Genomic DNA, 25869 nt, shown 5'->3' on the forward strand with positions numbered 1-25869 from the left:
CTAATTTTTACCTTTTTATTTCCCAGGATCCCGTTCTATTCTAGAAGACACATGGACTAAAAGAAATAGGGGCACCAGGTGAGGTAAGTCTTGGAAAAGACAATAAGATAAACACACACACCAATACAAAAACCTTTTGAAAAGACAGGGGATTTATCCTTTTAACCAAAATCAAAACCCTCAGGTCCACTTTAGGTTAAGACTGTCACCTTTGACCTCTCACCCCTGCAGGCCCTCTGGCTGTCCTCTCTGCTGAGACCTGACTGCTGATTGGAGCCGGCCTGGTGTTCGTATAGGTGTGTGTGAGGAGATGAAGTCCAGTATGCGTCAGTGGCGGAGGCTGGTGTTGGTGGGCATGTTGGCATGGGCCCTCCTCTTCCTGGTTCTGCTATCCTACTTCCTAGATGCCCGCGTGGACAACGAGGCCCTGACCTCCGCCGGCTCTTCACTCTCCCAGCATCCTGACACACGGCGCTTGTCTTCCATCCAAGCCGCCTCCCACCAGCAGCACCACTCCATCATGGGCTCCCGACCCGAACCCGCCTACACCACCTTTAGCACCATCTACCCAGACCCTAACTCTAACCATTACCCAGACTCCGAAGCAGAGCCTAGCCCCACTTTCACCACCCCAGAGCCTGGCCTGGAGCTGAGCCAGAGCTCAGACAGCGGTCCCTACGGGACCAGCCAYGAGGGGGAGGGGGGCAGCCGACAGCAGCAGGACTACCTGGACCCCCAGACCCTGGCTGCATGGTCCTCCTTTGGCACGGAGAATGTGGGTTCCCACTCCGACCAGGCGGTGACCCGCAGCCGTGAGAGAACCGCCTGGACCCCCTCCGATGCTGACTGGGGGCCCAACCGAACCAAGCGCAGATCCTCACGTGAGGACGAAGAGGAGGAGGAGGAGGGGGTTCAGACGAATAACAGCCACAGGAGGAGGACCACAGTGTGGGGGCGTAGGGGGAAGAGAGATGGGTGGGGAAAAGAGGATGATTTAGAGGAGTACTACTTCTCCAAGTCGGCCTCGGTGGTGCAGCGACTTTGGCGGGGAAGTGTCTCCTCTGGAATGCTGTCCCCGCGGCTGCAGCGCGCTATGCGTGACTACCTGAGCGCCAACAAACACCACGTGACCTATAAAGGAGGCAGACGGGCCGCCCAGAGCTCCAGGGAACTGCTGTGTGAGCTGAAGGACCAGGCCAGGCTGAGAACACTGGACGGGTCCGAGCAGCCCTTCTCCTCGCTGGGCTGGGCCCATCTGGTGCCGAGCCTGGCCCTGGAGCAACTCTACAGACAGGGGGGCCAGAGGGGCTTCAGGAGCTGTGCTGTGGTGACCTCTGCTGGGGCTATTCTGCACTCAGGCCTGGGGAAGGAGATCGGTGAGTGAAGGGTAGAGAGGGGAGTGGACAGGGGATGGTAGAGGGGGAGAGGGAAGGAAGAAAAGGAGATGGAGGGCAGGGGGAGGGAGGTATGCAGGTTAAATGGGATGAAGGGATTGAAGGAGAACTGGGATACGATGGCTGAAACTTGACGCTTTTATTGGTACAGTAAATTGAAAAAACAAACACTTTGTTTTCCGTTTTACCTAATGCCCTGATAAACAGGACCCTGGTCTTGCCTATATGTGCCTGTGTCTATCAGAGTGTGAAATACAGCATTGATCCTGAGCAGATTTCTCCGTGACAACCCAGTCTGTTTATGTGAGGGGAGAATGTCTCTTTASGAAGTGACATCCACAGCATGGATTGGAAAGTACATTTGTCGTGTAAAGCTATCGACTTCCCAATTCGCCCCACAGCATAGTGTTAGCTTACCGTAGCACAGTGACGTGACATTTGGTCTTGGGCTCTAAACTGTCTCACACACCAAGTAGTAGACATCTATCACCCAGAAGTAACAATTTCTATGATTGGCTGAAAGGGCTTTGGCATAAGTCATATTTCCCGAAGGGTCTTGAGCAGTTAATTYGGAGATATTCTATATACTGTACCTCTAGAATACTTTGGTTGACTGCATTGCAGCTTGTCTTTGTGTGTGTGTTCCGTTCTCTGCGTTGGCGGCTCTATGTGGGCATGGGGAGAGTGTGTACTCGGGGACAGATGGCTCACTTGTTTAATTGTATAGATTAGCAGGAAATCAAACCATATTGATCTCACTTAGATACTCCTCATCTGTCCAATGCTGAGGTGTTTCTGGAAATACCTTCCTGTCTTCCCATCCTTTCCTTCATGTCAAAGTGTGTGTGTGTGTGTGTGTACGAGCATGTGAATGTATGTTTGACATTATAGTCAATAAGATGAGAGGTTTGTGAATCTGTAGTTGGACATCTGTACCAGACTAATGTTTCGCTGCCACCGTGTGGTGAATTGGCTGAAAAACATCCTCAACGGCCTTCTACGGTCTAGTCCTCTCATCGCCTCACTGCTCTCTCCCGCCATATCTCTCCACATCCACCCCCCCTATCCACACACTCTCCTTCTGAATTCCAAATAGACCCCCACCCCTTGGCTATCCCTTAGCTTAGGCCTTTGTGTAGATCTGATAGGTGTATCCAAGATGGTATCTGATAGGTGTATCCAAGATGGTATCTGATAGGTGTATCCAAGATGGTATCTGATAGGTGTATCCAGATGGTGAAAATGACACCTTTTCCTAACCAGAGCACAAGATGGCGCTATTACCACATTGGCATTTCCACGGTAACAGCAAGACGCTGAGATTTCGATTTTCTTTTTAAAATTTATGCCAAACAAAAAACATTAATTGCAAAGTTAAACAAATGATTCAACTCTATGCACCAGGACTACTTTTAACAACTTCTACTGACATTTGAACAGAAACGCATTTACTTGAACAGAGCAGATGTAAAGTTGGGTTACAGGATGACAGTAAAATCTCCCATAGTTTTTTACGTGATCAAGTTTTTCAAAACTGTGTTTAAATATCTACCCCGAAATTAAGATTCAAAGATGTCTGCTGGAAGAAAAAGTTTATTTTGGTCATTGAACTACAGTAAGTGAAGTGGATTAATACTAGAGGTCGACCGATTATGATTTTTCAACGCCGATACCGATTATTGGAGGACAAAAAAAGCTGATAACCAGAACACGGCCGATTTATTAGATTTTTAAATATATATATATATATATATATATCATACACACACACACACACATTTTTGTATAATGACAATTGCAACAATACTGAATACAATGAACACTTTTATTTTAACTTAATATAATACATAAATACACACACACACACACACACACACACACACACACACACACACACACACACACAACACACACACACACACACACACACACACCACACACACACACACACAGCTCTGAAGTGACAATGATACTGAAGAGTCTGCTTAGGAGACAAATACTCTCAACTGTTTGAATAAAAATAGAGTTTAAGTTGCCTGTGATGAATGTTGAAAACCAAAACTTTAATTTCTATATGCAGGAAATCCTATTTTAATAATGGGCATGGTAAGAATTGACAACCAAAGTGCGAGTCATATTTCCCATGACACCTTCTAGCAAAATCTGAAAAGCGGTTCCTTCATTTATTCCATAGGATATTTTTAGATTCACTTAAAATAAGGTCTGTGTTTTGTGTAGGCTTACACCACCATGCCAATTTTATAATGTGTAGATATCCATAGGACAAGGTAACTCTGATCAATATTGGCTAAATATAAGCAAAGATACATTTTTCTGTAGAGTGGATTTATGAAAATATGTTGACAAACGTTACCTTATCCTAGTGAGATTTACACGGGTATCAAAACGTCGAGGCGGTTTAAGCCTGCACGGAACACAGACCTTATTTGAAGTAGATCAAGACATTCTCTATGGAAGACATGAACGGTAAAATAACGAAGGAACCCCTTTCAAGTTCAGCTGCAAGTTATTACAGGAATTATAACGCGTCGACTATTTCTCTCTAAACCATATACCTTTGACTAATCCGGAAACTATCACCTCGAAAACAAAACGTTTATTCCGTTCCGTATTTTATCTAACGGGTGGCATCCATGAGTCTAAATATTCCTGTTACATTGCACAACCTTCAATGTTGTCATAATTACGTAAAATTCTGGCAAATTAGTTCGCAAAGAGCCAGGCGGCCCAAACTGTTGCATATACCCTGACTCTGCGTGCAATGAACGCAAGAGAAATGACACAATTTCCCCTGCTTAATATTGCCTGCTAACCCGGATTTCTTTTAGCTAAATATGCAGGTTTAAAAATATATACTTGTGTATTGATTTTAAGAAAGGCATTGATGTTTATGGTTAAGTACACATTGGAATCATCTAGAAGAAAAAGAACTTGAAATGAAAAATGTACTTGTTTCAAAAGAATATAAAACGGAAAAGTGGTGCGTGCATATGTATTCACCCCCTTTTGCTATGAAGCCCCTAAATAAGATCTGGTGCAACCAATTACCTTCAGAAGTCACATAATTAGTTAAATAGATTGCACACAGGTGGACTTTAAGTGTCACATGATCTGTCACATGATYTCAGTATATATACACCTGTTCTGAAAAGCCCCAGAGTCTGCAACACCACTAAGCAAGGGGCACCACCAAACAAGCGGCACTATGAAGACCAAGGAGCTCTCCGAACAGGTCAGGGACAAAGTTGTGGAGAAGTACAGATCAGGGTTGGGTTATAAAAAAATATCAGAAACGTTTAACATCCCACGGAGCACCATTTTAAATCCATTATTAAAAAATTGTAAGAATATGGCACCACAATTAAACTGCCAAGAGAGGGCTGCCCACCAAAACTCACAGACCAGGAGGGCATTAATCAGAGAGGCAACAACGAGACTAAAGATAACCCTGAAGGAGCTGCAAAGCTCCACAGTGGAGATTGGAGTATATGTCCATAGGACCACTTTTTAAGCCTTACATTCCACAGAGCTTGGCTTTACGGAAGAGTGACCAGAAAAAAATAAGCAAACATGTTTTGTCTTYGCCAAAAGGCATGTGGGAGACTCCTCAAACATATGGAAGAAGGTTCTCTGGTCAGATTACACTAAAATTGAGCTTTTTGGCCATCAAGGAAAACCCTATGTCTGGCAAATCCAACAACTCTCATCACCCCGAGAACACCATCCCCACAGTGAAGCATGGTGGTGGCAGCATCATGCTGTGGGGATGTTTTTCACTGGCAGGGACTGGGAAACTGGTCTGAATTGAAGGAATGATGGATGGCGCTAAATGCAGGGAAATTCTTGATGGAAACCTGTTTCAGTCTTCCAGAGATTTGAGACTGGGATGGAGGGTCACCTTCCAGCAGGACAATGACCCTAAGCATGCTGCTAAAGCAACACTYGAGTGGTTTAAGGGAAAACATTATATGTCTTGGAATGGCCTAGTCAAAGCCCAGACCTCAATCCAATTGAGAATCTGTGGTATGACTTAAAGATTGCTGTATACCAGTGGAACCCATCCAACTTGAAGGAGCTGGAGCAGTTTTGCCTTGAAGAATGGGCAAAAATCCCGGTGGCTAGATGTGCAAAGCTTATAGAGACATACCCCAAGAGACTTGCAGCTGTAATTTCTGCAAAAGGTGACTCTACAAAGTATTGACTTTGGGGGGGGGTGAATAGTTATGCACGCTCAAGTTGTCTGTTTCTTTGTCTTATTTGTTGTTAGTTTCACAATCAAAAATATATTGCATCTTCAAAGTGGTAGGCATGTTGTGTGAATCAAATGATACAAATCCCCCCCAAATATATTTTAATTCCAGGTTGTAAGGCAACAAAATAAGAAAAATGCCAAGGGGGTGAATACTTTCGCAAGCCACTGTACGTTTAACTTTCTTCCATATTGTTAGCTTTCATTTGACACCAAATGTAATGTGTCCTTATGATCTTCACATTAGTGCTCATGGGGCCTTTTACATAGACATGACCTGGTGCTCATGGGGCTTTTCATGGAAATGCCCATATTGCTTGTACTTGACTGTTCATTTTGACCTGGGAAATGAGATGGGGGTGGGGGGGCTGCCTGTGGATCCAGTAATAGTACTTAAACAATATTGGTGCTCTGAGGAATAAATGGTCCTGTACATCAGCCATACTAGCTAGTGGCAAGAACGAAAACCTACCAATTCAATGTCAGTGAGAACTTGGTGTGTTGATCTATTGAATGCCAATACACAAACTGATGGTTGACTGGTGTCATTGATGAAGTGTCGGGTAGCTTTGCTGTGGAAGTGTCAGATCAACCATAGAGGATCATACATCCGTGTGTCATGTAGCCCTGCTGAAGTCTAAATGACTGATCGACCAGTGGAGAGGGACTGATTTTAAGTGTCTGAGCTTAACCATTTTAAAATAGTTTTTTTTAAATTGAACCTTTATTTAACTAGGCAAGTCAGTTAAGAACACATTCTTTTTTACAATGACGGCCTACAAAAAGGAAAAAGTCCTCCTGCGGGGACGGGTGCTGGGAGTAAATTTAAAATATAGGACAAACCACACATCACGACAAGAGACAACACTACATAAAGAGACCTAAGACAACAACATTGCATGGTAGCAACACATGACAGCAACATTGTAGCAACACAACTGGTAGCAGCACAAAACATGGTACAAACATTATTGGGCACAGACAGCACAAAGGGCAAGAAGGTAAAGACAACAATACATCACGCAAAGCAGCCACAATTGTCAGTAAGAGTGTCCATGATTGAGACCATTAATCATAAGATTGTGTGTGAGACCATGTACACTGAGTGTACAAAACATTAGGAACATGCTCTTTCCATGACAAACTGACCAGGTGAAAGCATTGATCCCTTTTTGATGTGACTTGTTAAATCCACTTCAATCATTGTATATAAASGGGAGGAGACAGGTTAAAATTATTTTTAAGCCTTGAGACAGTTGAGACATGGATTGTGTATGTGGGCCATTCAGAGGGTGAATGGGCAAGACAAAGATTTAAGTGCCTTTGAACGGGGTATGGTAGTAGGTGCCAGTCACACCGGTTTGAGTGTGTCAAGAACTGCAACACTGCTGGCTTTTTCACACTCAACGGTTTCTCATGTGTATCAAGAATGGTCCACCAGCCAAAGGACACCCAGCCAACTTGAAACAACGGTGGTAGGCATTGGAGTCAACGTCCCTGTTGGACATCCCTGTTGGACGCTTTCGACACCTTGTAGACTCCATGCCTTGACGATTTGAGGCTGTTCTGAGTGCAAAATAGGTGCAACTCAATATTAAGGTGTTCCTAATGTTTTGTACACTAAGTGTATGTGTACACTTCGTGTGTGAAGGCCAGCAGAAGGACACACTGCCTGTGCCTGTTATGTACTAGCCCGTTGGTAGCATCTATGCTACCAACTGGGCTCAGTTTGAAGGCTTTGTTTCCTGGTGATGTTTGATGATGATCATAGAACAAATACGAGTAGAGCAGGTGCCTGTGAAACTCCCTTCAGTTACACACGTTGACCACTAGAGAATACTCTTTCTCTCTCTATGAGTAGTGATACATTCATGTACTATTGCATCAAAGCACAGAGCTGAATCCTGTACTAGGTTTCTCATTTACCAGATTGTCCATGTCAAATGGCCATTCACGGTGATCGGTTATCCAGGTCAAGTGTTTGGACTATGGCTGAACGAGTGCAGTCAGGGTGAAGTGGAAAAGGTCAAGGAGAGTTAAAAGTGAAGAATTTCACTACCACACTCTCAGGGTATCACTAGAGGTTAAGAAGAGGCAGGTAGGCAGACTGGGCGCCTGGACCAAGTGAACACTGCCCAAAAGACAGACTATTGGATGTCATCTAGGGACTTGTCGTTTATGAGCACTTGATTGATTTTCTATTTCTGAGGTGGCCTTTTGATATTTGGCTGCCAACTTGATTGTCTTAGTTAAGTAAMAGCTGATTGATGTAGAGTGACATTTAAATTTTTTCCTCGAATGACACTTTGACTGACTTTATTTCTGACGTGTTTTCTTTGTCTGTCCCGCCCCCCAGATTCCCATGATGCAGTTCTGCGGTTCAACGCTGCGCCTACAGAGGGCTACGTGAGAGATGTGGGGAACAAGACCACCATCCGCATCATCAACTCACAGGTGTGTGTCATAAGACTAACATGCACGTCACAAGCTAAGAGTCACTACAACAGGCTTCACGACTCCGCATCAATATGTGCCTGCAATCAAGTGCCACGGCTGAGTAAGTGGTTCAGCATTTTGAATAGACCATTACTCATTCAAACAAACAACATGCATCCAAACACATGAGCCTGATTTGCATATAAATAAGAATGTGGTTCATTCAAAGCAGGCACACAGGCACGTGTGTGTGTGTGTGTGTGTGTGTGTGTGTGTGTGTGTGTGTGTGTGTGTGTGTGTCCTCCAGTATTAGGTAGGCAGTGAGTGATCACCCTTACCCATTTTGCATTTTGGGTCTTCACCACAGTTCCAGTTCAGTTATCTTCTCCCAGTGAAGAAGCCATCTTCTCCCACTCAGCACAGAGAACAACATGCAGTAAAGACACACACACACACACTAGCGCATTCTACTACTGTCACATTAACAATCAAAGCAACTGCAGAGCTCATTCTACTGTGGACCCACAGCTCCCATGGAGAGAGAGGAAGAGAGCGAGTGTGTTTGTTTTCATGTGTGTGGGCACTGCAGTGCTGCATCTAGTTTCATGTGTAACCTTTGACCCCTGCCCTTTACAGATCCTGGCCAATCCCAAGAACCGCTTCAACACCAGCTCCCTGTATAAGAAGGTGACTCTGGTGGCCTGGGACCCTGCTCCGTACGCTGTCAACCTGCACAAGGTGTGTGGGAGTGTGTGAATTTTAGATTCTCCTTGACTGTCTAGTTTTTATTTTGGTGGTTGTTAGTTAAATATATATTACTCCATTATGTTTTTGTTTTTTACATACTTTATATCTGGTTTTAGTCGTTTAAGTTTACACTGAAAAGGTTTTACCATGTGCCGCTGCTAAATACATATAGAGGAAACCCTGCACTCTACTCAAACCTTGCCCACTCTCTTTGAGAGGCCCAGTAATGGCACCTAAATGGTGATATTTAAAGAGAGTTGCTCACCAGAGCCCATGGCTCATGTTGAATTGGTGGAAGATGGGCTATGGTTACCATGGTTACGCAAGCAATGCTAATGAGGACCTGCGTAGTGGAAGGCCCCATGTGGAAAAGTTAGCCTTGCTTGTCTGTTTAACTCACGGCTCTCAGGGACAGGGTGCTACATCATATACACCAACACACTGACGGCATCAATGCAGATTTATTACATATCAGCTTTATATACCCTGCACTCCTCCTTCTCTCTCCAGTCCTCTGACACTCTCCTTTATCACCTCCACTTCTTATCCCATTCTTATTTATTTCTTATCCTCTTTTTCTCCTGTTTCTTATTCATCTCTTCCTTTATCTTCGCTTCCATATTTTTCTCCTCTTCTTCCCTCTGTCCTTCCTCCCTGTTCTCTCCTCTTCTTCCCTCTGTCCTTCCTCCCTGTTCTCTCCTCTTCTTCCCTCTGGCCCTTCCTCCCTGTTCTCTCCTCTTCTTTCCTCTGGCCTTTCTCCCTGTTCTCTCCTCTTCTTCCCTCTGGCCTTCCTCCCTGTTCTCTCCTCTTCTTTCCTATTGTCTTCCTACCTGTTCTCTCCACTTCCTTTATTTATATTTTGTGTTCTTAATCTCATCTGGGTTCCACTTTATCACCACCCTCTCTTCCGCGCGTGCCCTCTCTCTCTCGTGCTCGCGCCCTCTCTCTCTCTCGTGCTCGCGCCCTCTCTCTCTCTCGTGCTCGCGCCCTCTCTCTCTCTCGTGCTCGCGCCCTCTCTCTCTCTCTCGCAGGCGCGCTCGCCCTCTCTCTCTCTTTCGCAGGCGCGCTCGCCCTCTCTCTCTCTCTCGCAGGCGCGCTCGCCCTCTCTCTTTTAGTAGAGGTGCATGCTCAGTAACAAGTCCAGGGGAAAAGGAAGAAGCCGTGATTACCACTGTGATAGGAGAATATGATGCAATATGTAGTTGGTCCAGGAATAGGTTGCAAAATGTCTTAACATATTCTAGGAATAACTACAGGAATCAACTTCCTTCAATCTGTCTCTTTGTTTAACTCTTTGTCTATGTCTGTTTCTCTGTGGTATGCCAGTCTAGAGTAGACTATAACTATTACCCCTCCCCCTCCCCCTCTCTCAATCGCTTTCCCTCTTTATTTGTCCCCCTCTCTCTCTTAAACCCCCTTTCTCTCGCTCGCCCCCTACTCTCTCTCTCTCTGACAGTGGTATGCCAGTCCAGACTATAACCTGTTCAGTCCATATGTGGAGCACCGGCGGTTCCACCCCACCCAGCCCTTCTACGTCCTCCACCCCAAATATGTGTGGCAGCTCTGGGACGTCATCCAGGGCAACACCCAGGAGACCATCCAGCCCAACCCACCCTCCTCAGGGTTCATAGGTGAGACTGTGTGTACCCACATATGCATACATGTGTATACACACGTACAAGCAAACACACACGCACGCACGCACTTACTCAAGTGTTCTATAAAGCAGGCTCTGTGGTTGTAATGTTAACATCAGAGAGTCTGATATGCAGCCAGTCGACCCCTCCATGTTGTGTAATGCAGTGCTTGGGCTCGGCGTCATGTTATTGTATTATTATTATAATATAACAGCACTACAGGACCTATAGCAACACTCACTGGGCTATTAAAACCTAGCCTATAACCCACCTCTTCTTCAGGTCACCTTGACTTCAACGCCGGGTTCCAGTTGCCGTTGGCATCCTCCCCTTCTCTAGACCTCTTCCTGGGACATGCATCAAGTAGTACAAGGCTGTGTTGCAGTAGGATWTGGGGTGTTTAGGTATACGGTAGTCGTTGAGTCAGACCCCCATATGTCCAATTTGGGGAGAACGATGTCTCACAGATATTTTATTGAAGGACTATCTTTGTCCCTARTAATAAAGTGTGGTGGTGTATTGCAGTGTGATATTACAAATTGTTTGCGTAATTATAATATTATAAGAAAGTACATTTMAATTGCTCAGTAGACCAGTGAAATTAAAAATCACACAAACACACAGAGACATGTTAGACTGAATTCAGCGCTTTCTTTGTACAGGTTCTGATGAAGGGGGAGAGGTCAGGGGGGAAGAAGTTTGGGAGGGGGGTGGTAGGTACMCCAAACATCACACATGAGTTCAAAGCCACTTCTCCCCAAACAAAATGCTGGCAGGTCTGGCAAAAGTCACATTCTCAATCTGTGAGATCCATGTAGTTCCACAATAGAAAAGTCCAAGATCAGAGCTTCAGTCCGAGATCACCCACAGTCACCAGTGTACCAGTATCCTTCAGAGCTGTACTGCTCAGTATTTGTTCAGTATTTGTTCTCGATGAACTTTTATAGTCTTTATCAGCTCTTTACTGGACATCCCATAGCTTATTGCACCAGTCATTGGATGCATCTCAAATCGCACCCTATTACCCTTACTTCTTTCCCGTGCCCTATGTAGTGCACTACGTTGGGGAATAGGGTGCGATTTGAGATGCACATACCTTCTAATCTGTCTTCACAGTCAGGACAACACAGAGGCTGGGAGTAGTGTAACCACTGGCTGGGTGTGTGTGTGTGTTAGAGAGGTGGGGTAGGTGTGTGTGTGTTGGGGGGAGGGGGTGAAATGTGACAGAGATACTCCTTTTCACTTGGGTAGTCGGTGTGTTTAGAGAAGAAGCAAGTGTATCGAGCAATGGTTTTTACACCTACACAGAGACAAGCAGACTGAGCCAGAGAGAACAGGCCGAGTGAGATCAAATGGTACACATAGTTCATCACCACACACACCCTCTCTCCCCTTTGAATGCAGCACACATGCTCACTCTACAGCCCCCCCCCCCCCCCCCCTCATGTATACATACACAGCATACACAATTTCACTCCTACATATAAACACAGCATTCAGTAAACAAATGGAAGGGGTTGGGCTGGAACAGACGAGCGCATGGGCCTTGGAGCCTATTGTTCGGCACAGTACAGTAGCTAGCTAGCTGAGCCATCCATCAACATCCACCAGGCCTTCCCGGCGTGCCTGCTCATGAGAGAGTGACCTCGGGCGGGTTGGTATGCTCGGTGACCGGGGTGCTGCAGCCATGGTTCTGGATACCCGGGGAGATCCGGACGGTGCACGCCACCGTGTTGCTGTAGACGCGACGGCTAAGCTGGATGGCGGTGGTCTTGGAGGGCATGGAGGATTGGCCCTTCTCTGCGGAGGGCCGTTCACACCGGATCAGGATCAGGAAACACCTGTAGAACTGAGGGGAGGGAGAAGTTATAGGGGAGGGAGAAGTTATAGGGGAGAAACATGGCAGGGCAGAAATTGAAGAATGGGGTGAGGAATACAAAAGGAAGAGGTGGAGGAAAAGGCTGTTTGTATTTACTGCTTGGTGGTAGCATAAAACCTGCATGTGGAAGGTGTTGCTACAGCAAAGACAAGCGAAAACATCATTATTCATGTTCTCTTTTTGCTAATAGGTCGCATGCGCAAACTAGCATTCATACATTTATTTATCTGCCGGTATTGTTCCATGGTAGCTGACGATTCTATAGGCTCTAGCCTGCTATCTCTGGGTTGTATGAACAGGGTCATTCAGGAGTGCTAATATGACGTCAATTCCATTCTTGGTCAATAATGTTTTAACACTTCAACTGCACTTATTATTTGGTGGCCGCCTCGCTTGATTGTCTATAACCACAACACACACACACTTGCACACTCGTGTTCAGTCTCCTTTGAGAGGTTGGACAAATGTATCCGTTTCCTGAGTTTGACCTGTCACATTTCTCTCTGTCACAAAGGTCAACAGGAAGTGAGGTGGAAGAGAGGGAATGGCCCTTTAAGGACTTCAGTTCATCAGCAGAGTAGCATGTTCTTGCCATGTTTAGTGTGACCTCACAGGCCATTAAGCATGCTACATACAGTAGTACATCAYACTAACACAGCTGCCCCCAGAGCCATGCACATTATGTCACCTCGGCTCTCTTCCTGTATTCCTATTTCTCATGGTTGACTGACCCACTGAGAGATAACATAGTGTACATCAGGCAGGCAGAGTACCCGTACACTGTTTAGATGATCCTGTAGTTCCTTTAGCAATGTTTACTCTAAACTTTGATGAAGACCCTTTTGTGGTTGAAACATTTCCAAATAACTGTGTACATTATTTTGGAGTGGCGGTAGAATGGGAAAAGAAGCTGCTACTTGCTCTGCCTGTTTAGTCCTGGCTGGCACAGCACAGAGAGGGTATAAACAGATGTTTTTGCAGGGTGTGTGTGTGTGTGTGTTTATGAATAACAATGGATTTGGGGGTGAATTTAGGGTGTTTATGTGTAAGAGACACATGGTTAGTCTCTGTATGTTGTAGGTGTGTTTGGATGTGTATTTATGTAAACATTGTGTACTGGGTGATTCATAATTGGTTTGTATCCTAACTGAATGTATGTTCTGTTTAACTGTAGTTAAGAGAAACAATAGTGCAACAGAGCTTGGATACGAGGCAACTTCATAATCACATAATTCAATGTAAGGATTGTGTGTGTGTTTTATGGAATGTATAACTCGTACTAGACCAGTGGTTGTACGGTGGTCCTCCTCTCTTCGGATTCAGATGAAGAGGAGCAGGGATTGAACCAAAATGCAGCGGATTGTGAAGACATAAATGAATTTTATTAAAGACAGACGGGAAAAAACACGAAAACGAACTATACTTCAAATGATACAAAATAACAAAACGAAAGTAGACAGACCTGAACGACGAACATACATAAACACGAGAACGCACGAACAGGGAAAAATAGCCTACATGAAATGAACAAACCGTAACAGTCCCGTATGGTGCGACAAACACTGACACAGGAGACAACCACCCACAAACAAACACTGTGAACAGCCTAACTAAATATGACTCTTAATCAGAGGAACGCAAAACACCTGCCTCTAATTAAGAGCCATACCAGGCAACCCTAAACCAACATAGAAACAGATAACATAGAATGCCCACCCAAACTCCCGTCCTGACCAACTAACACACAAAACTAAACAGAAAAACAGGTCAGGAACGTGACATAACCCCCCCTCAAGATGCGTACTCCGAACGCATCACCAAAAAGTCCAGGGAGGGTCTGGGTGGCATCTGACCACGGTGGTGGCTTAGGCTCCGGGCGTGGTTCCCACCCCACCATAATCAATCCCCGCTTCCTTAGCCTCCCCACAATGACCACCCTCCAAATAACCCCACCTAAATTTAGGGCAACACCAGAATCAAGGACAGCTCTGGGACAAGGTAGATCAGGACATAGGGATAGCTTAGGAGAGAGAGGTAGCTCATGAAAAAGAGTAGCTCAGGAATAGGGGCAACTCCGGACTGAAGGGCAGCTCCGGACAGAGAGACAGCTCTGGACTGAGGGGCAGTTCTGAAATACTAGCCGCTTCTGGCTGAGGGACGGCTCATGGCTGACTGACGGCTCTGGACGCTCATGCAGGCTGACGGCTCTGGACGCTCATGGCAGGCTGACGGCTCTGGACGCTCATGGCAGGCTGACGGCTCTGGACGCTCATGGCAGGCTGACGGCTCTGGACGCTCATGGCTGGCTGACGGCTCGGACGCTCATGGCTGGCTGACGTCTGGACGCTCATGGCTCTCTGACGGCTCTGGCTGCTCATGGCTCGCTGACGGCTCTGGCTGCTCATGGCTCGCTGACGGCTCTGGCTGCTCATGGCTCGCTGACGGCTCTGGCAGATCCTCTGGCTGGCGGCTCTGGCAGATTCTGTCTGGTTGCGCTCTGGCAATCCTGTCTGGTTGGCGGCTCGGCAGATCCTGTCTGGTTGGCGCTCTGCAGATCCTGTCGGTTGGCGGCTCTGGCAATCCTGTCTGGTTGGCGGCTCTGGCAGATCCTGTCTGACGGACGGCTCTAGCGGCTCCTGTCTGCGGGCGGCTCTAGCGGCTCCTGTCTGGCGGACGGCTCTGTAGGCTCATGGCAGACGGGCGGCTTTGCAGGCTCATGGCAGACGGGCGGCTTTGCAGGCTCATTGCAGACGGATGGCTCAGACGGCGCTGGGAGACGGATGGCTAAGGCGCTGGGGAGACGGATGGCTCAGATGGCGCTGGGGAGACGATGCTCAATGGCGCTGGGGAGACGGATGGCTCAGATAGCGCTGGGGAGACGGATGGCTCTGGGCGGATAAAGCGCACTGTAGACCTGGTGCGTGGTGCCAACTGGAGGCACCGGGCTAAGGACACGCACCTTCATACTAGTGCGGGGAGCAGGGACAGGGCACACTGAACTCCAAAGCGTACTCTATACCTGGTGCGTGGTACCGGCACTGGTGGCACCGGGCTGAGGGCACGCACCTCAGGACTAGTACGGGGAGAAGTGACAGTGTGTACAGGACTTAGGAGACGCACAGGTGGCTTAGTGCGTGGGCCGGAACTGGAGGACCGAACTGGATACACGCACTATAGGGAGAGTGCGTGGAGGAGGAACAGGGCTCTGGAAATGCACTGGTAGCCTAGTGCGTAGTGTAGGCACTGTAGGTACTAGGCTGGGCGGGGAGGTGCGCCGGAAATACCGGACCGTGCAGGCGTACTGGCTCTCTTGAGCATTGAGCCTGCCCAAACCTTACCTGTTTGAATGCTCCCGGTTGCCCGACCAGTGCGGGGAGGTGGAATAACCCGCACCGGGCTATGTAAGCGAACCGGGGAAACCATGCGAAGGCAGGTGCCATGTATGCCGGCCCGAGGAGACGTACTGGTGGCCAGATATGTAGGCCGGCTTCATGACATCCGGCTCAATACTCAATCTAGCCCTGCCAGTGCGGGAGGTGGAATAACCCGCACTGGGCTATGCACACGTACAGGAGACACCGTGCGCTCTACTGCGTAACACGGTGTCTGCCCGTACTCTCGCTCTCCACGGTAAGTACAGGGAGTGGGCGCAGGTCTCCTACCTGACGCCCACTCTCCCTTCTATCCCCCCCCAAGAAATTTTTGAGTTACTCACGGGCTTTTCGGGCTTCCGTGCAAGACGCGTCCCCTCATAATTCCGTTCGAGCTTGATTCTCCGGCTTCCATCCACGTCTCCTAGCTGCCTCCTTAAACCACCGCTCCTGGGCAGTGACTGCCTCACTCTTCTCACGAGAGCAGCGATACTCTCCAGTTTGCGCCAGGGTCCTTTTCCGTCCATTATCTCCTCCCATGTCCAAAAATCCTGTGTAGCAGGCCACTGCTCGTTATTACGCTGCTTGGCTCTGGGTTGGTGGGTGGTTCTGTAACGGTGGTCCTCCTCCTCTTCGGATTCAGATGAAGAGGAGCAGGGATTGAACCAAAATGCAGCGGATTGTGAAGACATAATGAATTTTATTAAAGACAGACGGGAAAAAACACGAAAACGAACTATACTTCAAATGATACAAATAACAAAACGAAAGTAGACAGACCTGAACGACGAACATACATAAACACGAGAACGCACGAACAGGGAAAAATAGCCTACAGAAATGAACAAACCGTAACCAGTCCCGTATGGTGCGACAAACACTGACACAGGAGACAACCACCCACAAACAAACACTGTGAACAGCCTACCTAAATATGACTCTTAATCAGAGGAACGCAAAACACCTGCCTCTAATTAAGAGCCATACCAGGCAACCCTAAACCAACATAGAAACAGATAACATAGAATGCCCACCCAAACTCACGTCCTGACCAACTAACACACAAAACTAAACAGAAAACAGGTCAGGAACGTGACAGTGGTTCTCAACTGTCTATACTAGACCAGTGGTTCTCAACTGTCTATACTAGACCAGTGGTTCTCAACTGTCTATACTAGACCAGTGGTTCTCAACGGGTTCTCAGCTGTCTATACTAGACCAGTGGTTCTCAACTGTCTATACTAGACCAGTGGTTCTCAACTGTCTATACTAGACCAGTGGTTCTCAATGGGTTCTCAACTGTCTATACAGACCAGTGGTTCTCAACGGGTTCTCAACTGTCTATACTACGTGGCGTTGGTGGATGAGCGAGACATGATGTCCCAGATGTGCTCAATTGGATTCAGGTCTGGGAACGGGCGGCCAGTCCATAGCATCAATGCCTTCCTCTTGCAGGAACTGCTGACACACTCCAGCCACATGAGGTCTAGCATTGTCTTGCATTAGGAGGAACCCAGGGCCAACCGCACCAGCATATGGTCTCACAAGGGGTCTGAGGATCTCATCTCGGTACCTAATGGCAGTCAGGCTACCTCTGGCGAGCACATGGAGGGCTGTGCGGCCCCCCAAAGAAATGCCACCCCACACCATGACTGACCCACCCCAAACCGGTCATGCTGGAGGATGTTGCAGGCAGAACGTACTCCACGGCTCTCCAGACTCTGTCACATGTGCTCATGTGCTCAGTGTGAACCTGCTTTCATCTGTGAAGAGCACAGGGCGCCAGTGGCGAATTTGCCAATTCTGGTGTTCTCTGGCAAATGCCAAACGTCCTGCACGGTGTTGGGCTGTAAGCACAACCCCCACCTGTGGACGTCGGGCCCTCATACCACCCTCATGGAGTCTGTTTCTGACCGTTTGAGCAGACACATGCACATTTGTGGCCTGCTGGAGGTCATTTTGCAGGGCTCTGGCATTGCTCCTCCTTGCACAAAGGCGGAGGTAGCGGTCCTGCTGCTGGGTGTTGCCCTCCTACGGCCTCTACACGTCTCCTGATGTACTGGCCTGTCTCCTGGTAGCGCCTCCATGCTCTGGACACTACGCTGACAGACATAGCAAACCTTCTTGCCACAGCTCGCATTGTGTGCCATCCTGGATGAGCTGCACTACCTGAGCCACTTGTGTGGGTTGTAGACTCCGTCTCATGCTACCACTAGAGTGAAAGCACCGCCAGCATTCAAAAGTGACCAAAACATCAGCCAGGAAGCATAGGAACTGAGAAGTGGTCTGTGGTCACCACCTGCAGAACCACTCCTTTATTGGGGGTGTCTTGCTAATTGCCTATAATTTCCACCTTTTGTCTATTCCATTTGCACAACAGCATGTGAAATTTATTGTCAATCGGTTTTCTTCCTAAGTGGACAGTTTGATTTCACAGAGTGTGATTGACTTGGAGTTACATTGTGTTGTTTAAGTGTTCCCTTTTTTTTTTTGAGCAGTGTATATATATATATATATATATATATATATATATATATATATATATATATATATATATATACATACATATACATACATACATTACACGGTGTACAAAACATTAAGAACACCTTCCTAATATTTAGTTGCACCCCTTTTTCTCTCAGAACAGCCTCAAATCGTCAGGCATGGACTTTACAAGTGTTGAAAGCGATGCTGGCCCATGCTGACTCCAATGCTTCCCACCGTGTGTCAAGTTGGCTGGGTGTCCTTTGGGTGGTGGACCATTCTTGATACACATGAGAAACTGTTGTGTGAAAACCCAGCAGCGCTGCACTTCTTGACACACTCAAACCGTGTGACTGGACCTACTACCATACCCCGTTCAAAGGCACTTAAATATTTTGTCTTTCCCAAACACCTTGAATGCCACACATACACAATCCATGTCTCAATTGTCTCAAGGTTTAAAAAATATTTTTAACCTGTCTCCTCCCCCTCATCTACACTGATTGAAGTGGATTTAACAAGTGACATCAATAAGGAATCATAGCTTTCACCTGGTCAGTCTGTCATGGAATTAGCAGGTGTTCATAATGTTTGTACACTCGGTATTTTGCATCACGTGTAGTTCTGTTTAACTTGATTACTGACATGCAAAACATTTTGGGACTATATCAACAATGGATAAATGAAACAAATACCTAAAGATGTTTTTTTGTTTGTTTTGGAATTGTCCTTTAATCMCAGTATTTTCAATATAGAGCTATTAGCAGCGCTATTTAGTAGATTTTGTGGTCTCAAACAAGCGAGCTTGCCAACATTCTTCAAGAATATGAGCAATATGGAATGATTGAAAATGGGAAAAGGTGGGAATGTTGTTCCCTTATTTAATATAATTGCTACATTTACTGTCAATAGAGCATTCAAAATAGTTTTCAGCATTTCAGCCCCCAACAATTGCGATGCGAATATTGGGTCACAACTGAGACAACCTGCTTCAATTTGGGTCCAGAGGAAAAACTAGTTGAGAACCACTACGCTAGACTATCTAACCCCTTTTTCTCTTCTTTGTCGTTGTAATGACAGGCATCCTTCTGATGATGGCGCTGTGTGAAGAGGTCCACGTGTACGAGTACATCCCCTCGCTGCGACAGACAGACCTGTGCCACTACCACGAGCGCTACTACGATGCAGCCTGCACCCTGGGGGCGTACCACCCACTGCTTTACGAGAAGAGCCTGGTGCAGCGCATCAACACAGGCCCCGAGCGAGACCTGAAGAGGAAGGGCCGCGTCACCCTCCCTGGCTTCAGCACCGTCAACTGTGACCTCTGAACTATCAACTTATGAAATCTGACCCTTAAAAGAAGCCACATGTGGAACCACCACAACCCCACAGGACAAAGGGAAAACAGTGCAATAATAACCCTCTGACCTCTGGGGGAACTCGGAGGGAACCACGTAGAACAGTCGAGAACCCAAGCCATAGCCCCTCTGTGTGGGATGGGATCAAACCGGAGGGTGAAGGTCTAGTATAACTACATTTATTTCAGGACCTTTGAACAGAACCCAGATGGGGTGAAACCCAGCCTTCCTTAGAGGATAATGGACCCAAGACGGCCTGAAGTGACTATCTCCCGATCTCTGCCATTGCTGAGCCGGAAGAGAAGAGAGCTGTATAGTGTAGCAATAGATTAGTGTTATTAGATTCGTTTTTTGTTTATATACAGTACCAGTCAAAAGTTGGACTCAACTACTCATTACAGGGTTTTTCTTTATTTGTACTATTTTCTACATTGTAAAATAATAGTGAAGACATCAAAACTATGAAATAACACATGGAATCATGTAGTAACCAAAAAAGTGTATATTTTATATTTGAGTTTCTTCAAAGTAGCCACCCTTTGCCTTGATAACAGCTTTGCACACTCTTGGCATTCTCTCAACCAGCTTCATGAGGTAGTCACCTGGAATGCATTTCAATTAATAGGTGTGCCTTGTTAAAAGTTCATTATTAGAATTTCTTTCCTCGATGTGTTGTGACACGGTAGGGGTGGTATACAGAAGATAGCCCTATTTGGTAAAAGACCAAGTCCATATTATGGCAAGAACAGCTCAAATAAGCAAAGAGAAACGACAGTCCATCATTACTTTAAGACATGAAGGTCAGTCAATCCGTAAAATTTCAAGAACTTTGAAAGTTTCTTCAAGTGCAGTCGCAAAACCCATCAAGCGCTATGATGAAGTTGGCTCTCATGGGGACTGCCACAGGAAAGGAAGAACCAGAGTTACCTCTGCTGCAGAGGATACGTTCATTAGAGTTACCAGCCTCAGAAATTGGAGCTAAAATAAATGCTTCAGAGTTCAAGTAACAGACACATCTCCACATCAAATGTTCAGAGGAGACTGCGTGAATCAGGCCTTCATGGACGAAGAAACCACTACTAAACGACACCAATAATAAGAAGAGACTTGCTTTTGCCAAGAAACACAAGCAATGGACATTAGACTGCTGGAAATCTGTCCTTTGGTCTGAGGAGTCCAAATTTTAGATTTTTGGTTCCAACCACTGTCTTTGTGAGACGCAGAGTAGGTGAACTGATGATCTCCGCAGGTGTGGTTCCCACCGTGAAGCATGGAGGAGGAGGTGTGATGGTGTGGGGGTGCTTTGCTGGTGACACTGTGATTTATTTAGAATTCAAGGCACACTTAACCAGCATGGCTACCACAGCATTCTGCAGCAATACACCATCCCATCTGACTTGCGCTTAGTGGGACTAATAATTWGTTTTTCAACAGGACAATGACCCAACTCACCTCCAGGCTGTGTAAGGGCTATTTTACCAAGAAGGAGAGTGATGGAGTGCTGCATCAGATGACCTGTCCTCCACAATCACCTGACCTCAACCCAATTGGGATGAGTTGGACCACAGAGTGAAGAAAAAGCAGCCAACAAGAGCTCAGCATATGTGGGAATTCCTTCAAGACTGTTGAAAAAGCATTCCAGATGACTACCCCATGATGCTGGTTGAGAGAATACTGACAGTGTGCAAAGCTGTCATTAAGGCAAAGGGTGGCTACTTTGATGACTCCCAAATATATATTTAGATTTGTTTAACACTTGTTTTGGTTACTACATGATTCCATGTGTTATTTTGTAGTTTTGATGTTTTCACTATTATTCTACAATGTAGAAAATGGTTATTATAAAGAAAAACCCTTGAATGAGTATGTGTCTAAACTTTTGACTGGTACTGTATAACTTAATGTGTTTTGCTGTTGTGAAGTGTTGTTTTTCTAGAGCTCTGGTTGCTCTTCTTCCTTAAAATGACTTAAAGGACAGTCCACAGTTTTTTAATGGTGGGCGTTTTTTTTTTAAATGGCTCTCATGGGGTGGTMAATTAATCTTTGAGAAAATGAGCAGTAGTCTGCACTAAATGTCTGAAACACGTCCATACCAAACACACACTTCTGAACATGTACAAACTCGGCATACACCAGCCACACACTCCTGACAACCCGTAACAAAAACTTGAAMTTTAATTCAAAATGTACCTCAGTACCACTTCAATGACAATACAGGACACATGCTCATACATATAGGTACATATATCTCAATACAGACATGCTGGAACTACACCAAACACTCATCACCTCAGTATTACCTAATCAAGATGGTACATTGTGTTTTTTTTWATCTACAACAGTCACACAGTTTTCTGTGTTCAACATTCCTTAAATGTCCTCTAGTCTTATTTGATGGTGTTGTTGTCATCAGGGTTTTGATTGCTGTTGATGCTACTGCTGCGCTTTATGCCCAATCACTCTTTGCTCTTCTTTTCTCATCTCCCAAGCTGTACCGGACCACTTGCCAACTCATAAAGAGATTGTCATACTCCCACTTAGCTCTTTAAGACTGTCTGACTGGTTGCCACTTCAAGGGCATGCACAGTTCTGTATCTGGCGGATAGTTAGGTACCAAACCCTGGAAAACCCTTTGGTTGCCCGTTCTTTGGCCTAATCTAATACAATGATGTCCTTTTTAAGATTTGTGAACAACAAAGGATGCAGGGCTAGGCTAGCGGATAGGATTTAGGGGGTAAGAGAGGACTCGCAARGCATTCTTACAACAGCTGTAACCCTGTGCCTAGTAGCCAACCGAACACTGGGTTGCCTTTCAAAACACCCAAAGACTGATCTTACACATACTGTATGCTATMCATGTAACTGCAGTGTCATTGTTGTGGTTTTTATTGCTGATTTAATTGTTTAACAGTTATGATTTAAAGAAAGCTGTTAGTCACCTCATAGTGTTGCTCAAACCGTCCAGTGTTCTGTTAGTGGCGGGCTGGGGTAGGTCACTAGTCAAACTCCCTTACTTTCCAGTGTCCACCCCATGCCAAAAGGGAATTGAACCAACACCCTCTCTCTGACGTCTCTTTAAAAGCAGCTGTAATTACTACGATGATTGACCTGCCTCTTTAAATGAATGTAATCACACCACACCTACCACCTCTTCCTAGGACAGTTATATCTACGAGCACACTACAGATGTAGGACCTTAATTAATTTGAGCCAGTTGCCACAGCAGGAAAATAATCCTGCGCAAYGGGAAATGTGAATTTATTATGTGGATTATAATAAATATACTTTTTTTGTAGGGGTTGAAATTTCAAAGTGAAAACTACAAACTTCAGAAGCTTTTTTTAAACCTCAAATACACTACAAGTTTTAAATGTCCTGCATTTCAGGACAGTTCTCCTTCAACAGGGTGATCAAATTAAGATCCTACATCTGTACACATAATATGTGCCATAGATAGTCAAGGGATTCAGTCCGCAGGGTTCAGTAGCTGGACTGCCTCCCAGGCACGTCATGCTGATATGGTTAGTGGCATTCAGCAGAGCATGGTCTAGTAACTTAAGCCTACCATTCCCTATGTCTTTACCGTTCTCATTTTGACTGAATCCTCCAATATTGTTCTGAAAGTACTCTTTTACCTGGGCTTGCAGCAGGCTGCCACGGTGCGCTGCCGGAGACCTTTTCTTATTATGGCAGGGATTTGAAGCAGTAATATCTCCAGACTCATTCTTTGTCCGGCTTTAATGTCTTCCTTGTTTACACTGACTCTGTGCCAGACCTGCCTGCAGTGCGTTTCAGCTAGCTATCGTGTGTGTGTGGGAGAGGAGGATCACTCATAGAGATCCTATAGATCATCATATATTGCTCTATATTCTATGGGATCACTATCTGGCCATGCTAGAACGGACAGCGGAGCATGTTCTTTCCAAACACAAATCCGCTTACAACTACTAAGCTTCACCTTTATCCCAAGCTGAGCCTCCTATGAGACCAACCAGATCATGCACTTGTTGTCAATCAGATCTGCCATTATGGCTACTGTAGTCCTTTCTGTAATGGCCAGATGGTGACCATTCCCTGGGTAGGGACAACTGGGAGGGGTTGACATTGGCAGCCATAGTGACATAATTCAAAGAAGAGATTTGTGTGTGCGTGTTTTGTTTGTTTGTTTTGCGTTGTGATATTCAGGAAAGTGTTGCTGTGCCCTTGTTACAGGAACAGTGCTTAACCAGGGTTGAGGAAACAAATTGATCCGGTCGTARACATGGCAGTCAAACGCTGCTTGGAATAAAGAGGCATCTGCTGAAGAGATTGTTGTTGTAATCAAGTGATGAGTGAAGAGAGACTGAACAGGAATACCATTTAGAGTTGGAACCCTTTTAAATAGGATTGAGCTACCTAGGATCAATGACATAGTGTTAATAACAGTGCAAACCCTTCCCAACTGGTGTGACAGACCATTAGCCTGGGGAGCCAACACAATTCTTGTAGGTTTTAGGCAAGTTTACTCAGCACACAAGCATGGTTCGGAATAACTGTTACACCGGCACGCCAGGCAAGCAAAATATTTTGAGCCACATCTGCTATCTCATTAACACATGGCTTGAAGGAGCCAGACACACCGCTGCGTCAAATGATTTCCCAAGGCCCACCTCTCACTGAGAGATCTAACAAAGGGAAACAGAGGGGGGCTTTGATGAAACTGTCTGGAAWGGTCTCGACACCCACGACTATCATAAGTATCGTCTCTGATTCATGTCCATGCATCATTATTGAAGTGTTCAAATCATTCAATGTAATTGTTACGTTTGTGATTAACACATTGACAGTGTAAAAAAAAAAAGATATATATAATAACTTTGTTTATATTCCAATGCACAGAGCATGCAAATCTATCCGGAGCAAGGATAAGAGTCTTAAACTGTCCATGTATGTGTACTTGTCTGGATCCCAATTAGCGTTTGCAGAAGCAGCAGCTACTCTTCCTGGGGTCCACAAAACATGACAAGTAACAAAACACTGATAGACAAGGACAGTCACACATTTTAATTACAACGATGATACACAAACAGTACARCAAAAAGAATACAAACAATACAACTAAAAAGTTGGCTGTACTGTGCTTTACTCTGTACTTTCCTGTACAAAAAAAAGCATTAGAGCTCCAAGACACGTAAAAAAGACCATGCTGGAAAAATATAMGATTTTTCTACCTGCGTTGTGCAAGTGTATATTGTGTGCGTAGGGAAATTTTATCCAGCTGGAAACGAGAGCAGCAATTATTAGTTCCGTAGAAGCACTTCTTGATCAAATGCAATGCCTTTGGCAACAGCATTGAAATGTTGATACTGTGCCAAATGTAATTTGTGCTGGTGTGTGTCGGTTAGTGGGTGGATATGTTTCTTATAGCAGGTATTTTTAAGGTGCTATATGTTCCCTTCAGGGGGGTGTTATAGGATAAAGATGACCAACGTATCTGTATGGACCATAGAGAATGATAGAGGATGCTTCTTTGTATCTATCCCATTATGGTGTCTGATCACACGTGATCACACGTCATTGAGGCCATATCAATTTGAGTTTGTATACAAACTGTAAGGGTGCAAACTGCCACCTAGAGTGTGTTGTTTGAACAGATATAAAGCCAMGGTTGGCGATTTTACATCCACCTGCAGTTATGGAATGTTTGCTCACAAGATAGTTAATTGGCTGATTGCCTCCTGATGACCTGGATGGAATTATGTGATCTTCCTTAACCCATAGGAAGTACCACCCAGTTSACTACTTCAAAATGAGGGCATTTTTCAATGGTGCTGCCCATGCTAAAATAGGCTTTTGGGAACTAGAGTCCTCTTATCATTCTCTGTGGTAAGGATGGACACGCCAGGTGCATTGTGTTCAGCACAGAAATAACACAGAGAAAATAGTTAGTTTTGGAGATCATTGCTTAACTTGATCTCTCCACAGTCGCTCTGTACTCTCTTCTTCTGTCACAATTTTTTTTAGAACTACGTTTTTCCTTTTGATTTGTCATTGCCGGTTTCTTTATTAAATTTAAATAGGTATTTAAGTTGAGTGTTTGTATACAATTAAATTGTTGTTAATTTATTGTTCTATTTTTACCATGTAAATAAAAGCATTGTACGTGTACAAAAGATCTCTCCAGAGTAATCAATACTTAGGTTGGGATTCAATCTGTGGAGTGCTGTCGGCAATACGCCATTTATAGGTAATTTCYGATTGAACCGACATGTGCAGCGATAACCGTGAATGCAATTGGAAACATTGCCTTT

The 25869-nt window shown here is 45.5% G+C and overlaps 2 protein-coding genes across 5 annotated transcripts in view; one reads left to right on the forward strand and one right to left on the reverse strand.

Moving 5' to 3' along the window:
* LOC111959690 (beta-galactoside alpha-2,6-sialyltransferase 2-like) lies at nt 1–25731 on the forward strand. 4 transcript variants are annotated; one of them, XR_011474951.1, is made up of 7 exons: nt 1–83; nt 232–1376; nt 8021–8118; nt 8737–8838; nt 10304–10478; nt 19302–20828; nt 21014–25731. XR_011474951.1 is itself a non-coding variant. In XM_023981451.2 (6 exons), exons 2-6 carry the CDS (start codon nt 311–313, stop codon nt 19547–19549), a joined length of 1689 nt encoding a protein of 562 aa, XP_023837219.1. In that variant the 5' UTR covers nt 1–83; nt 232–310; the 3' UTR covers nt 19550–25731. The 4 variants fall into 4 exon arrangements, 3 of the variants coding, with proteins under 3 accessions (XP_023837219.1, XP_023837221.1, XP_023837220.1); XM_023981451.2 differs by having other exon boundaries at nt 19302–25731; XM_023981453.2 differs by lacking the exons at nt 19302–20828; nt 21014–25731 and adding an exon at nt 10767–11080.
* Nucleotides 11106–25869, reverse strand: part of LOC111959691 (parapinopsin-like) — a 55277-nt gene continuing 40513 nt past the window's right edge. Inside the window, exon 4 of the mRNA XM_023981454.2 lies at nt 11106–12333. Coding sequence (XP_023837222.1) covers nt 12115–12333 — 219 coding nt within the window. The 3' untranslated portion in view covers nt 11106–12114. The remainder of the gene's footprint in view (nt 12334–25869) is intronic.

Source organism: Salvelinus sp. IW2-2015, linkage group LG36 (genome assembly GCF_002910315.2).
Source record: "Salvelinus sp. IW2-2015 linkage group LG36, ASM291031v2, whole genome shotgun sequence".
In the NCBI taxonomy this organism is placed as follows: domain Eukaryota; kingdom Metazoa; phylum Chordata; class Actinopteri; order Salmoniformes; family Salmonidae; genus Salvelinus; species Salvelinus sp. IW2-2015.